General features: G+C 37.4%; 1 protein-coding gene across 2 annotated transcripts in view; it reads left to right on the top strand.

The window, feature by feature from the left end:
- The window catches only part of LOC127444014 (ephrin type-A receptor 6-like), a 220,984-nt gene that overhangs the window by 27,706 nt on the left and 177,046 nt on the right, over nucleotides 1–16,232 (top strand). For both annotated transcript variants that reach the window (XM_051703148.1, XM_051703147.1), the window contains exon 2: nucleotides 6,174–6,238. In XM_051703148.1, the coding sequence (XP_051559108.1) occupies nucleotides 6,174–6,238 (65 nt within the window). The remainder of the gene's footprint in view (nucleotides 1–6,173; nucleotides 6,239–16,232) is intronic.

Below are 16,232 nucleotides of genomic sequence, written 5' to 3'. Positions count from 1 at the left end.
AACAATAGAAGCAACTTGTGCCCAAATATGACAGTGTAAATTAGTAATGCAAATTAATAATCATTAAATCAACAATATTTGGCATCAGTCTGTCGATTTAATTACATGACAAAAGAGCATCACATGGCAGTTTTCTCCCCATTTTTTCACTGTCAAACGTACTGGACTTGTTTCATTGACACTTACAGTTATTAGACAAGTAGTTTTGACAAAGATTCCTTGTATCCTTTCTGTATAATTTACTTTCAGGGATTGAGACCCATCCTCCACCATTTAAGTCTATATCATAGACTGGTTTTAGGGCTAATCTGGCTTGTAAATATCTCTTAATAAAGTTATTACTAATTGATTACCCTGTCACAGTATGCTCAAAAACATGTTTAATCTCCCTTCACTGTCAGGAAGAAAGTGAGTGCGGAAATTTAGGGATAATATGACTCGAGACAGAGACACTGGGTCTAGACAGAGGTGTAATGCGATTTAGGCTGAGTGACCAAAGTGCCCAGCCATCTAATTCACATTTTTCTGTTTGGGTGTGTTAGTAACACAGATCCATCACTTCCAGGCACAATTATCAGGCATTGGCAAGTAGATTTGATTAGGGTGAACAGTAGTGCTCAGCCTGTCTGCAGGTTCTCTATAGACAGGCACTCATTTTGGACCATTACGTTAACTCTTTGACAAAACATATACAGATAAGCAGATTACAGCGCAGTATCAAAACACATATTCATACATCATCTTACACACAGACGGCTGTGGTGAGTGAGAATAATGACCACTTGTATCCAAATAAACACTAATAATTACTGTTAAAATAACTTGGGAAATGTAGGATTTAAGGTTTGTATTGCACCAGTAATACATAGACTATTTTTCACAAATTGTTGATTTTAACTTTGAAACATGGAATTATGAGTAGGGAACAGAATGACACATAGCCAGGCTTTGTGTCTCGAGTATATTATGCCTGTGACACACTTTACTGATTGACATTTTAATTGAAACCTGGTGTAGAGACAAGGGAAATTACACATTCATCATATCAAATTGGCGTATGTGGGTGAGCTAATGACTCTGTTTTTTATTTTGAGTACCACCTCGAATCACCTGCTGGGGACAGTGGATGTGACTAGCTTCAAGGAGGAAATTTTATTAGCATGCTGGCTAAATGGTGTGTGCTCATTTTTGATTGGCAGTGAACAGTTTAATTAATTTATTCTTTCACTATGGTTTTTATCATAGTATCTTGTCTATAAATGATGTCAAACAAAAGGGTTCCATTAAGAGTCTCATAGCTGGTACTGAAGCCTGATGTATCTGTGTTACATGGCTTTTGCAAGAAATATATATATATATACTACTGGTCAAAAGTTTTGAAACACTTGACTGAAATGTTTCTCATGATCTTAAAAATCTTTAATCTGAAGGTGTACATTTGTGCTCAAAAGTTTGCATACCCTTGGAGAATTGGTAATATATGTACCATTTTTAAAGAAAACATGAGTGAGCAGGCAAAACACATTTCTTTTATTTCTTAGGGGATTCATATTCAACTGTAGGTTATAACAGAATGGCACAATCATAAAACAAAACATGGCAACAAAGAAAAAAATGAAATGACTCCTGTCTGCATACCCTTAGTTCTTAATACTGTGTATTGCCCTCTTTAGCATCAATGACAGCGTGCAGTCTTTTGTAATAGTTGTCTATGAGGACCCAAATTCTTGCAGGTGGTTAGCTGCCCATTCATCTTGGCAAAATGCCTCCAGGTCATGCAAAGTCTTTGGTCGTCTTGCATGAACCACACGTTTGAGATCTCCCCAGAGTGGCTCGATGATATTAAGGTCAGGAAACTGTGATGGCCACTCCAGAACCTTCACCTTTTTCTGCTGTAACCACTGGAGGGTCAACTTGGCCTTGTGCTTAAGGTCACTGTCATGCTGGAAAGTCTGCGTCCCATGTGCAGCTTTTGTGCAGAAGAATGCAAATTGTCTGCCAGTATTTTCTAATAACATGCTGCATTCATCTTGCCATCAATTTTCACAAGATTCCCTGTGCCTTTAGAGCTCACACACCCCCAAAACATCAGTGAGCCACCACCATGCTTCACAGTGGGGATGGTATTATTTTCACTATAGGCCTTGTTGACCCCTCTCCAAACAAAGCTCTATTTTGGTCTTGTCACTTCAAATTACAGTGTGCAAGAAGCTGTGAGGCGTGTCAAGGTGTTGCTGGGCATATTGTAACCGGGCTTTTTTGTGGCATTGGCTCAGTAAAGGCTTCCTTCTGGCAACTCAACCATGCAGTTCATTTTTGTTCAAGTATTGTGGTTTTGTGCTCCTTGAAACAACCACATCGTCTTTTTCCGGAGCAGCCTGTATTTCTCCTGAGGTTACCTGTGGATTTTTCTTTGTATCCCAAACAATTCTTCTGGCAGTTGTGGCTGAAATCTTTCTTGGTCTACATGACCTTGGTTTGGTATCAAGAGATCCCTTCCACTTATTAATAAGTGATTGAACAGTACTGACTGGCATTTTCAAGGCTTTGAATATCTTTTTATATCCTTTTCCATCTTTATAAAGTTCCATTACCTTGTTACGCAGGTCTTTTGACAGTTCTTTTCTGCTCCCCATGGCTCAGTATCTAGCCTGCTCAGTGCATCCACATGAGAGCTAACAAACTCATTGACTATTTATACACAGACACTAATTGCAATTTAAAAAGCCACAGGTGTGGGAAATTAACCTTTAATTGCCATTTAAACCTGTGTGTGTCACCTTGTGTGTCTGTAGCAAGGCCAAACATTCAAGTGTATGTAAACTTTTGATCAGGGCCATTTGGGTGATTTCTGTAATCAATATGGTTTATAAAGAAGCCAAACAACTATGTAATGATAAATGGCTTCATATGATCACTATCCTTAAATAAAAGATCATTTTTGCATGATCAGTCATATTTTCAAAATCAATGCCAAAATTTCACAGTTTCTGCCAGGGTATGCAAACTTTTGAGCACAACTGTAACTTGTATACATATCTGAGTTCATTAAAACTTCACGTTGTGGATTGTGGGATATTTTGGATATTTTGGTATTTTAAATTCAGTTAAATCATAACACTCTGCATAAACACAGTAGCCTACATAACATACCGTTTCTCTGGTGCTGGTTAGATGTCAGGTGAAAGTGCCTTCGTGCTTTTCTGGTGATCACTGACGTAATTGTAGGTTGGGATGAAACAAGGAGACCAGCATATCAAAAGTACTTGTTGTCATGTTTAACACACTATCATAATGTATGCAGAAAATAAGGGCTATCCAAAACCAGAAAAATGCTGCTTCCTAAGGCTGTGTACAGAGGTAGGAAGAGACCAAGGCATGTCCGAATCCAATGTTCTCGTCACATCCTGTTTACTGAGATACCTTGATCTGATCGATTTTTGAAGGCAGCATAAATGTATCCTTTGCTGCCTATCAAATCCCACAATCCTGTGCATGCGGACCCACAGCTGTTGAGCTGAAGAAAAAAAATGGAAAAAGGAAATGTCCCCCCCCCCCCCCCACACACACACACACACACTTTTTTCAACATTTGATTCCATTTCTAGCAAGAAAGTAGTATTTTTGTTATTAAATATACACTTGGTTATCGCCAAAACCCTCTTGATCTGTTCTATATTATTAGACTTTTGTGGTTCGGTTGGACTGAATGAATGCTGGTATCAAACAACGATGTAATGCAGTGCTGCCTTGGAAGCCTGTCCGAAACCAGTTTCAGGAGGCACCTTCGTATGCAAACGCTGTCTGTCAAGTCATTGACTAATAAGTCAGCGAGGTAACAAGGTAGCTAGCTACCTTTGGATTCGGACAAAACCATGATATTAATTTATAGAGAAACACTCTAACTCCCTGCATTCCAAACAGGATAAATCCACCACCGAAGGGCACTTCGAAGGGGGAACGCTTGTGGCCACCATGTTGAAGGGTCTTTCCAAACCGAAGGGCTCATAAATAGCTGCTTCGAAACGGGCATTTCAGTAGGGTTTAACAGACGGACACTTTGCTGCCAAGCATACGTCACAGATATGGAGGTTTGCCAAGTGTAATTTAGTGTCAATTAAACTAGCTGCAACTGCAATCTGTTTCTATAAACAAAAACATGCAACATCCCTTCATCTCCATAGTCTATAAAAGCTTTTAATTATTATAATGAACTTTTAAAAATGATTTTAAACCCCTGGCTTTTTGTTTGAACTTGTGTTATTTTCATGTAAAATTGTTGGCTCAGTTATTCTAAAAGAGTTTAAATAAAATAATAATACAAAGTGTCATTTTATGTATTTAATAAATGCACTGTATATTTGTTTATTGGTTTCTTTTTATTAAAATAAATAAAACATAAAATTTTAAATAAATTATTTTCAATTCCTATTCTGAAAGCAGTTAGTGATGCAAAATCATGTGTAAATATTTCTGATCAAGTGCAGGTTATGTTCATTAGCGTCAACCTTTGTGTGACGGCAGTGGCTCCTTTGGCGTGGATAGATGATGCTGAAGTGCGTTCCGAATTACCGATATTTTTGAGCCCTACACCCTTCAACCCTCTGAAGCTCTCACTCTGGGGGGAAAGCCCTCTGAAGGGATTAGAATTTAGGGATGATCCCTTCGGAATGGAACACACCCACAGATTGTGGTTCTTCTTCTGTGATGCGGACAAGACGTGACATGCAGTGTACAAGCCCACTCTAGCGACGGATGTCTGTATAGACAGCCTTATCAACATTTGCTGGCATGATTACTGAATGCATTTGTCCTCAAATTAATTATTCGGCTAACTATAATCTTAATCGATCAAATTATTAAAGACAATTAATCGATTAATCATTAAAATCCCCAGTGGCAACAAAAGCAAGTTGTATTTTGAGTTGTATATTATTTAATACATTCAACAGGAATGCATTTATTATTAACTCTACTCGCTAATCCAAACCCTAACTCTAAACCTAACCATCAGTGGAGAAAAACCTTATTTCAGAGCAAATATGTAACCTCTCCCTCACCATTGTTTATTTGAATGTGATTATTTCCTGGTTCCCATGGGACTAGAACCCATGTCTCCGAGGTTGCTTGTGTAACATGCTTTCAGTAGTGCTTGAGGGAAATGTGTTCACTCTTGAATTGATGCAAAATGTATCCATTTGGGTGATGTCTTTTATCCAAAGCAAATTACAGTGCACTTATTACAGGGACAGTCCCCCCAGAGCAACCTGAAGTGAAGTGTCTAGCTCAGTGGTTAAGGCTCTGGGTTACTGATCAGAAGATCAGGGGGCCAAGATGCCACTGTTGGGCCCTTGAGCAAGGCCCTTGACCCCAGGGGCACTGTATCATGGCTGACCCTGCACTCTGACCCCAGCCTAGCTGGGATATGTGAAAATGTATAATGTGTGATAAATAAAGAAAATTATTATTATTAATTATTGTGTGTCTGTAACAAGGCCAAACATTCAAGGGTATGTAAATTTTTGATCAGGGCCATTTGGGTGATTTCTGTTATCATTATGATTTAAAAAGGAGTGAAACAACTATGTGTAATAAATGGCTTCATATGATCACTATCCTTAAACAATTATCTTTTTGCATTATCAGTCATATTTCAATGCCAAATCAATGCCAAAATTTCTGCCAGGGTATGCAAACTTTTGAGCACAACTCTATGCTTAAATGTTTGAAATTAGTTTTGTAGACAAAAATAAATATAATGAGGCTGGAAGTGTTGTTGAACATATGGGCATGTATGAACTACAATTTCCAGTTGCTAACACAATGCTATCAGTAGCACTAGAGGTCTGAACTGGTGCATCAGAGGTTGCTCACGCAACGGAAAATTCATACTTATTTGAATTGATGCAAAAATGTTTGATGGGGCATGGCACCTTTCAGTAATTCATTTGATTTCAGGGTCCATGAGCATTTCTTATCAACATGTCCATTTCCTCTAGATCCTTATGCTAAGTACAAGTACTTTTGAATACTAATGAGATCGCGTTAGTTTTGCATGCTGTCTTAGTGATGTTGTAATTGATTCACTGTGCTTTTGGAGCCTTTAACAGTTAACAATATTTGTCATCTTTTTTTTTCTGTCATCTTCCTTTCCCCCTCCTTTTTCTCTGTAGTGGTTCTCTTGGACACTACAGCTGTGCTGGGAGAACTAAGCTGGAAGACCTACCCAGTAAATGGGGTAAGTAATATTTCCCATGTCCTTTTGTACCTTCTACATAATTTCCCTTGCAGCATGTATAAAGTGTAAATATGCTTTACAGTTATTAAAAATAAATTCCCATGAAGCTTCTTTGAATTAATTCCAACCAATATATACCAGTTGAAGCATTTTACCTCAGGTTAATCCAAACCATGTAATTAAGTGTGAAAAAATAGTGTGTTGTAATGAAATTTAATCAGAGCAGGTCACTGAGATGGCATTAGTGATCTAGAATGTACACAGAGAGCTTCTTAAATGGTAATTATTAACACAGGCCTCAATAATTCAATTTCACCTCCTTTCATTTTCCTGAATACTATAGAGAGAATTTCAAAGACATTAAAAGCTTTCAAAGGTTTAGAAGCAATTTGAATGAAGCAACCAAGTGTGACCCCACAACCCAGAAGTGATATTTATACTAGAGCTACTATTATTAAATCATTTTTTTCCTGTCTTCCTCACATGATAAAGAACATTATGATGGATGCTTGATCAGTGCCCTTTTTCTGAGATCAACTATAAGCACCAGCTGTGGTCTTGAGCTAAACTAGAGCAGAAGTATGGTAGAAGAGGAACCAGAGTGATCCCACAGAGTTTTCATTTGAGGGTGTTTAAGATGACCTATACCCCATAAAATGATTTCCCACTAGAGCTGCTGTGCACATCTTCATATTAGTTCTGCTCTTATGCAATACCTATGATGTCAAAGAAAGAGAGTTAATCTCAACAGTAAACACCACTGGGGTTTCATTTTTGGTGCAGTAACAGACCAGTATCTGATCAAATCAATAATTCACATGATAAATCCTGGGTCAGATACCTCTCCTATTCATATTTACCACAATGTCTTTCTAGGTTTCTTTATAGGTCAGAGTATTTCATGTTAATCAAAGCCCCTGTTCTTCTCCCAGAGCCAGATGGAACACACCATTTCTAGCCTTGGGAGACTTTCCCTGCTATTTAATTTGTTTTCAAGCAAGTGGAGACCAGAGTGTGTGTTTTGTTTACTCTGGCACAGACATATCCTATGGAGATTTCTCTCTCTCTCTCTATCTCTCTCTCTCTCTCTCTCTCTCTCTCTCTCTCTCTCTCTCTCTCTCTCCTTGTGTGCATGTGCTGAGTGGGTGAGGAGCATGGTGAGTGTGGTGAGTGCAAGAGTGAGTGTACTACTTTCTCTAACTCTTTTCTAATTAATTCTTTTGTGTTTTTGGTTCAGTTTTCTTTTTTATTTTGAGATAGTTTAGTGTCTTTTTGAGTTAAGGTAAAAGAGTTTTTTTTTTTCTTCGCTGTTACACCGAGGCATTTGCCTTGTACTGTACCTGAACTCTCTCACATGACGGCATGCTGTTAAAATAGCCTCGAATGCCAGCGTAGAGGAGTGCAGCTTGGCTGTCCGTGAAACTATCAGTTACGCGAATATTTTATCCGCATCAAGAATGAATAACATAATCGTTATCTTTCTGAAAACGGTGGAACTCACAAACGCGTTGGTGGAAAGTGGCGTGGTAATCAACGGAATGGTTAAACCTGTACTGCCCTTGTCGACACCATCCAAGAGAGTAATCCTGTCTAACATTCCCCCATTCATTAAAAACACATTTTTGTCAGAGATGCTCTCGCGTTATGCCAAGTTGGTGTCATCGATCAAATGATTCAGATCAGCAGTAAGTCCCCTCTGCTCAAGCGTGTAGTGTTGTTTAGGTGACACGTATATATGATCTTAAAGGATAATAATGATGATCTGGATTTAAAACTGAATTTTAGATATGATGACTTCAGTTATGTCATTTATGCAACAACCCAGAACATGAAATGTTTTGGGTGCGGCGAAACTGGACACCTTATTCGCACCTGTCCGCAAAGGCAGGAAACAAGCACTGGAAACCTGGCAAGAGAGGCAGAAAGTGCAGGGGTATCAACGAAGAATGTTTCAGTCTCTGTTTCAAGGGAGTCTGCTCAGTCTGCAGACTCTCAGCCTTTGGAAACAAACACTGATACTACCGTGGGGTTGAAAAACCATGATACAGTCACTGCTAAGGTAGATATGGTTGAAAGTGCCAATGTAGTCACCGGTGAAATTGAGCAGCACACTGTTGAAACCGACACAACGGAAAGCACAAATAGTCTAATTACTGAGGAGGTAGTTGATGTGGAAAAAATGGCTGATGATGAAGTTTTTAAGACAACCCAGAACAGAAGACTAAAACAGCGGCACACTGTGAAACAGGCCAAGAAAGGAGATTTTTTGGAGTTAAGTCAGACGACACAGAAATCGAAAGCGATCTCTCTGAATACAGTTTCACCAACAGTCCAAACTTAAACTCGATGGAGTCCTCCGGTAGAGTGTATGGTGTAGACGACATTAAGTTATTCTTGAAAAGAACAAAGAATGTGCGCAAAGTTCAAATTGATGAATATTTTCCATACGTGAAACAGTTTGTAGAGAAAGCGAGGCTTTTTAAGGCTGAAGGACACTTCACTGATCAGGAAGGTTATTGATTAAAGAAAATCTTTAATCTCTATCTGCAAAGATAAATGCTCCTCGATGAATTTAATGGAATTGAGCAATCAGTACATACTCATTCTTTTTTCCCTCTTTCCTTTTTGCCTCCTTTTTGCTGTTAACAGTATGGGGAAAGTGCATATAGCATCCATTAATTTAAATGGAGCTAGGAAAAGTATGATAAGATCACAATTATTTGAGTTAATGAAACAAAGGAATTTAGATTTACTGTTTGCTCAAGAAACACATAGTGATGCTGTAGTTGAAGCTGACTGGTTCAGAGAGTTTGAAGGGTTATCTGTGTTAAGTCACAACTCTTCAACTAGTGGTGGGGTCACGATCTTATTCGTTTTAAGTCGTTTTTACCCATTTCTTACCAAGTTGAAGAGATCATAAAGGGAAGATTTTTAAAAATTAGAGCATGATATGAGAATCGGAACTTCACTTTAATGTGTGTGTATGCCCTGACCAACAATGTTGATAGAATGCTTTTTTTAGACGTAGTATGTAATGCACTGAAAGATTGTGATCCTGGAGATTTTTTATTGCTGGGAGGTGATTTTAATTGTACTGCACAAGCCTTGGATAGGAACCATACAGAACATCATATGCCCTCTCGCAGGAAGCTAATTCAAATGATACACTCTTTTGAACTGGTCGATGTGTGGAGAAATCTTCATGGAGATCAGAGGCAGTATACCTGGGCTCATGCTTTTGATAATATGTTTTCCTTTGCAAGATTAGATAGATTTGACTGTTTTAGACACCAATCCAGTCTGGTTAGGAAATGTTGCATAGTTCCAGTTACTTTCTCAGATCACAGTATGGTACAATTTGTTCTTTTGCTAAATTTTATAAAATCAAAAAGTGCATTCTGGCATTTTAATAATGGCCTGTTATGTGATAAGACTTTTAGAGAGGTTTTTAAGGTCTTCTGGGAAAATGTAAGGGAGGGGAAAAAGCTTCCAATCTTTAAGGCAATGGTGGGATTGTGCAAAAATTGAAATCAGGCAGTTTTGCCAGCAATATTCCTGTAATGTCACAAGGGACATCACAAACAGAATGAAGTCACTAGAAAAAGATATACTTAGTCTCCAGGAGCAGTTTGGGGGAGATCAAAACCCGCATGTGTTGGAGGCTTTCAGAGTAAAGAAAAAATCTCTGTCTGATTTACTAGAGTCAAAGGTTTAAGGTGCTCTAGTTACAGTAGATCCCGCTTTCAAGATATGGAACTGATGGATGCACCATCTAAATTCTTCTTTAATCTAGAGAAGAAGAATGGTCTGAATAAAGTCATACATGCCTTATATGCAGGGAATGGGGATCTATTAACAAGCCCTTCTGAAATCAGAATGAGAGCTACTAACTTTTATAAAGAACTGTATAAAGTGTATACTTAAGAATGACGAAACAGATGTTACTGAAAGTTTCAGATGAAGCAAATTTTTTACTCAGTAAAAATCTGACCATAGACGAGTTACACAAAGCACTATGTGTCATGGAGTGTTTAAAAACACCTGGTCTAGATGGTCTCTCAGTTGAATTTTTTTAATGTTTTTGGTCAGAATTAAAAGAAGATCTACTGGAAGTATTTAATGAAAGCACAAAGGAGGGTCTATTGCCTTTGAGGTGTCATAGGGCTGTGCTAACATTATTACCAAAAAAAGGGGACTTAAAAAATATAAAGAATTGGAGACCAGTCTCGTTGTTATGCACTGATTACAAGATCATTTCAAAGGCTCTGGCTAACAGACTAAGTAAAGTGTTAGGCCAGGTAATACATTCTGACCAAACGTATTGTGTACCAGAGAGATTAATCTTTGACAATATATATTTTGTCAGGAATATCCTATATATTGGAAATCAAAGTCTTGTACTGCGATGTTGAGAGTTTACTTAAGGTCAGTGGTGAGTTATGTGCTCCTTTTAAGGTAAAAAGAGGAGTTAGACAAGGCTGTGCCTTGTCTGGAATGCTGTATACACTAGCAATAGAGCCCTTGTTAAGTAAACTGAGACCAGAATTAAGTGGGGTAAGCATTCTAAATAGTGAAACTACTTTTAAACTTTCAGCTTGTGCTGATGACATTGTGGTTTTAATAAATGCACAAAGTGATATCGAAACACTTTTAGAAATCATAAATGAGTTTAGAACCTTCTCATCCACAAAAGTAAACTGGTCAAAAAGTGAAGCCCTGTTAATAGGGAGGTGGACAAACGTAGAGCCATGTCTCCCAGAGAATTTAAGCTGGACTAGAGGAGGTCTTAAATACATTGGAGTTTTTCTAGGAGATGAACTGTTTGTAAAAAAGTACTTTGAAGAAAGTATTTGGAAAATTGAAAGCAGGATTGCTAAATGGAGGTTCATACACCCAAAATTGTCTTACAGAGGACGGGTGTTGGTCATAAATAATTTGGTAGCATTATCACTTTGGCATCACCTGGCTTGTATAGATCCACCTGTTAAAACTTTGCAAAAGATTCAGGCAATTCTGAATGATTTTTTCTGGGATGAGATGCACTGGGTTCCTCAAAGTGTTCTGTATTTATCCAAGGATGAAGGAGGACATGGAATCGTTCATATTCAGAGCAGAACAGCGGCTTTTCGCATGCAATATGTCCAAAGATTTCTGAGCGGACCGTTGAACTCAAATTGGAGAGTGACAACTTCTATAATTCTAAGGATCTTTGAAGGCCTAAGCTTGGATAAAGCCCTATTCTGGATGGACAAAGCTAGAATGAACCTCTCCAAGTTGCCAATCTTTTTTCAGAACCTGTTTAAAGTATGGACACTTTTTACTGTGAGGTGGGACAATTATACTGACTCTCTTTTTTGGCTTTTACAGGAATCCCTAATTCTTGGCTCTCGTTTGGATGTGTCATGTTATGGACATTCTCTTGCTCTCATGGAAAAGCTTAAGGATGCTAAGGTTATAACTTTAGGAAACCTGGCTGCACTAACAGGTCCAGCCTTCTCAAATGAGGAAGTAGTTGCAAAAAGCTTAGGAATGAGATCGGTCTGGCAGGGGGGCCAGTTACGTGAGAAATGGAAGGCTTTAATCTCGAGAGAAGAGAAGGAACTGTTAAATGGTTTCTGTTCAGGTGTGTTAAAACCCAACTGCCATGATTCTTTTCCAAGTTTAACTGTGACTGCAAATTTAGAAAATTGATCAGGCATTTTTCTGCAAACGAAAGAGCTATTGTTTGTGGGTTCTAACCCTACAAATGGCAAAGAAATATATAAGAGCTGTGTCAAAGCCTTGAATAAAAAAGCTTTAGATAAAAAAGTTGAGACTCCATGGAGGGGAGTGCTAGGTCTGGACGATGCTATAAGACCTGAGTGGGGGATTTACAGTGGAGACTTTTGCATGGAGCAATTGTTGTCAATGCTTTTATATCTGTTTTAAATCCAAATGTGAGATCAGAATGTCCCTTCTGCTCTATGTATGAAAATGTTTTTCATGCTTTTATGGAATGTTACAGGTTAAAAACCTTGTTTGATATGTTACAAAGATTATTTAATGGCTCCTTAAAGGTTTTTATTTTTGTGTTTAAATATACACAGAGATGGAAATTTAAATGTCAGATTTTAAATGTTCTATTGGGAGAAGCTAAGATGGCTATTTATGTAAGCAGAAAAAACTAAATGGTACAATTGTATGATTGCAATGTTTTAAGTGTTTTTTATAAACTTAGTGAAGACTAGGATAATGGTTGATTTTCTGTATTTTAAAGAAATTAAAGACTTGACTTCTTTCGACTTGATGTGGTGTCAGAATGGAGTGTTGTGTAAAATCATTGATGATGTTCTAGTGTTCAACAATTATTTTAATTTTTATGTGTTTTTGTACTTGATGAAATTTAATTTTGTGATTTGTTTTTTGTCTTTGTCTGAAAAAATAATTGTTTGAATTAAAAGGTCTTTAAAATTAAACTTCTCTCTCTCTCTCTCTCTCTCTCTCTCTCTCTCTCTCTCTCTCTCTCTCTCTCTCTCTCTCTCTGTTTGGAGGGAAGGTTTGTTTGTGCTGTTCTATTGTTCCATTGACTATTCTCCCAGCTCCACTCCATTGTAAGCCCCTTAGATTCTGTGGTGTAATTACCAAATATGTCATAGAGCCCTAGTGTCCTCAGAAAGTGTACACACTTCTCTAAGTTTAAAAGAGAGAAAGAGGCTTTGGCAAAGGTGCACATGGTAACCCTCTTAAATAGTACAAAGAACTCAATTTTAGCAAACAGGGAAAGGCTTTGACTGAAGCTGTGGTTCAAATGGTCAATGATGTGATGCTTGTTTTCTGGTCTGTATTTATTTAGTAATTTAAACAAAATATTAATTAAAATGCAGTTAACACAAAACAACTACTTGAATACACCTCTATTATTAACATGTTTTCAATATTTGAATTCAATGTCTTTTTGATATTTCTGTTGCTTAGAGTAAACAAGTGGTATAACCATTCGTAGACAGTAAAATAAGTAAATAAATAATAAATATTACCATTAAAACCTGAAATTTTGAAAAAATAAATGTTGCCATAAGTAGTTTAAAATAATATTTTATTATGTCTTGCAGTGCAATTTTGTTTTAAAATATTTTTAATATTGGAAAAAATGTTGTCCACCAAATCAAAGTCAGGTTGTGTAACCAACATGCTGGTAGCCATGTTGTTGTCATGTGAAAAAAAAAAAAAAGTATCAGATATTTTGACGTGAAAAGGCACATTTTGTTCAGGTCAAATGGAGTAACCCTAAGAAGACTTCTTGTTATTTGTGACTCAAAAAAATAATAATAATACATTTTTAAGTTGTGTGCACTTACATGTATTCAAGGTTCAATGAAAGTAGTGTTTAGTTGATAGTTACACCACTTGACATTTTTAAAGTTATTAAATCTTAAATGTTTAATTGTTATTTTATTTTTTGGAAAATGCATACGTTTTTTTTTATTATTTTTATTTATTTATATTTTTTTATCATGAGACCAACAAGGACAAAAATATTTGACACTTGTTAAACTAGATTTAAGAAAGATTTCTCATTTTTATAATCTCAGACAACCTTATTTGTCAATGATCCATTATCATATTTAACCTATTTAATCCTATGGAAAGATCAGTTTATGGACATATCTAAAATGTTATAACAATGTAATAAGACATATATAAATTATTTTACTATTTATACTTGTGGCTTAGCAGTTATCATGTGTGCTCCATCTCCTTGGAGGGACAACTTTGGTTCAAATCCGGCTTGCAATTCCCCTCTTCTTATAATTTTCTGTCCTCTTTCCACTATAATGTGAATAAAAATGGCAAAAGTTTAAATATCAGAATAAAAAAAGTTTCATTTTGCAAACAAAGGTCACAAATGCAAATTAGGGATCTGCACGTAACAGTTTGTAATATTCGGGTAACCACGTGGGTTCACGAACATTTATTCGGTTATTTATCAGGAGTTGGGACACTGACACTAAAGTCAAGCAAAAATAATCAAACAGTTCTTAACCAACTCAAAATACGTAATTTAAGTACCAAACCTGACATCTGCTCTGTCTGGGCAGGTTCATATTTCCATGAGGAAATGGACACTAGGATTGATGTGTGTGAGTTACACTGCTGTGGTTTATTATACCTCATCCTAATCAGACGCGACCTAATAAGATTCCAGCGACAAGCTATCTGTCTGACGTGATGTGACACCGTGTATTCATTCACTAAAATGGGGATAATTGACAATAAAATGTAGAAATCAGAGCAATCATAGATGGAACAATATATTCATTGAACACAACTTATTCTCTCACTGAAGCTGCGTATGGGGATACACTTTGAACGGCAAACCCCAAGGGGATAAATGCACAACCACACACATACACAGAGCAAAGTTACAATATAAGTAATTTCCAAATTCAGTCTGTTACTGTGGTTTATATTCACGTGTTACTCTTGTTGTTATTTCGCCGATTTCCACGTGACAGGGAAGCAGAAAGTCAGAAATGTCCTCCCTCTGCCATTCTCAACCAGTGTGCATGTGTGACAGATCTCTCAATGAAGAACAAGACCTCAAGCATAACATTCGGTAGGTGTGTGACACCCTCAGCCAAAATCAAATCGTTCTGAATCGACTAGTGAGATGCCAGCTGTAATATAATGTTAAAAGAATAATTTTAGACCCATTTGTTGACTGTCCTTCCCGACGCGACGTTGCAGAAATAGAAACCATTTAAAAAATATAATGCCCTGTCACTGTTGCTCATTGTGTGTCATGGGTGGTTAGGACAGAAACTCTATTTAACATGGAAAAGATTTTATCGTGTCGCGGCGTCACATCGCGTCTGGTTAGGACATGATGTTAGCCTCTTCGGGATGCTTTGAATTTTTAATTGTTTAGAATTTTACTAGTGTAATTATTGTCTGCACCCCAGAGCAGAAAAAAAAAAAAAAACACTGGCTTACCATTTATCAAGTGCTAAAATTTTAAAAGTAAAAAACTGTAATCATGTGTAACATTGTAATAGTTACATGAAGCCTTCTTTGCAACCAAACCTGTGACACCTGCACTAAAAAAGCTAGAAGCAGTGCAACGAATGCAAGAGAACACAATAGAATGCAGGTGTCTCGTGATGTGTTTATTAACATTGAAAATCTTTTTAACTTGACAATGTCTAAAAAAATGTTGAAAAAAGGGAGATGCTGCAGAAATGGTCAAAGAAGTCCATATAGCGAGTGTTTAGATAGAAAAACTATTGAAAAACAGTGCAGATGCATGCAAAAACACATGTGAACAACCCTAGAAATCAGTGGTTCTAAACCCTGTTCCTGGAGGACCCCCAACGCTACAAATTTTGGAAATTTCCCTAATCAAACACACCTGATTCAGCTCGTTAGTGGAGACTCCAATACCTGAATTGGGTGTGTCAGAAAAAGGAGATATACAAAATGTGCAGTGTTGGGGGGACTCCAGGAACAGGGTTGAGAACCACTGCCATAAATGACTGAAGTTCAGCCATGTAACTCTATGCATGCTGATAGGTTCTTTGGACTTGTTATCTGTTAGCCAATCGGCTCACTCATTTGTGACATGTTAATCCAATTGGCTCACATGGTGAAAGCTGATTGATCCTTTGAAATGTAATCGGGTAGCCAATCAACTTGTGTCTCTCTCTTTGTCTAACATTAGAATAGCTCAGTTTTGCAGATAAGCTGGTTTCACTGCAACGTGCTTTGAGGTTTTTCTCTGAAAATGCTCAGGTGGTTGTAGCTTGCACGGTAAGGTCTGCTTTTGATCATGACACACTGAAGCACGTCTTTAATGAGGTAAGCCTTAGCCAAATCTGGTCTGGCACCCATCGCTATCGTAGGTCATTAGTTTAAATACATCAACACATAGCTAGGCTAAGTCATTAGTTAAAAAGCTCTGGGCTTTCCAGGTCCAGGTACACATTGAGCCAGGTCACTAGCCGTTTAAGCCTTTCAG

This window comes from Myxocyprinus asiaticus, chromosome 7, assembly GCF_019703515.2.
Source record: "Myxocyprinus asiaticus isolate MX2 ecotype Aquarium Trade chromosome 7, UBuf_Myxa_2, whole genome shotgun sequence".
Taxonomy (NCBI): domain Eukaryota; kingdom Metazoa; phylum Chordata; class Actinopteri; order Cypriniformes; family Catostomidae; genus Myxocyprinus; species Myxocyprinus asiaticus.
The sequence above is the reverse complement of the archived record's forward strand: the minus strand, read 5'-3'. Positions and strand labels throughout refer to the sequence as shown.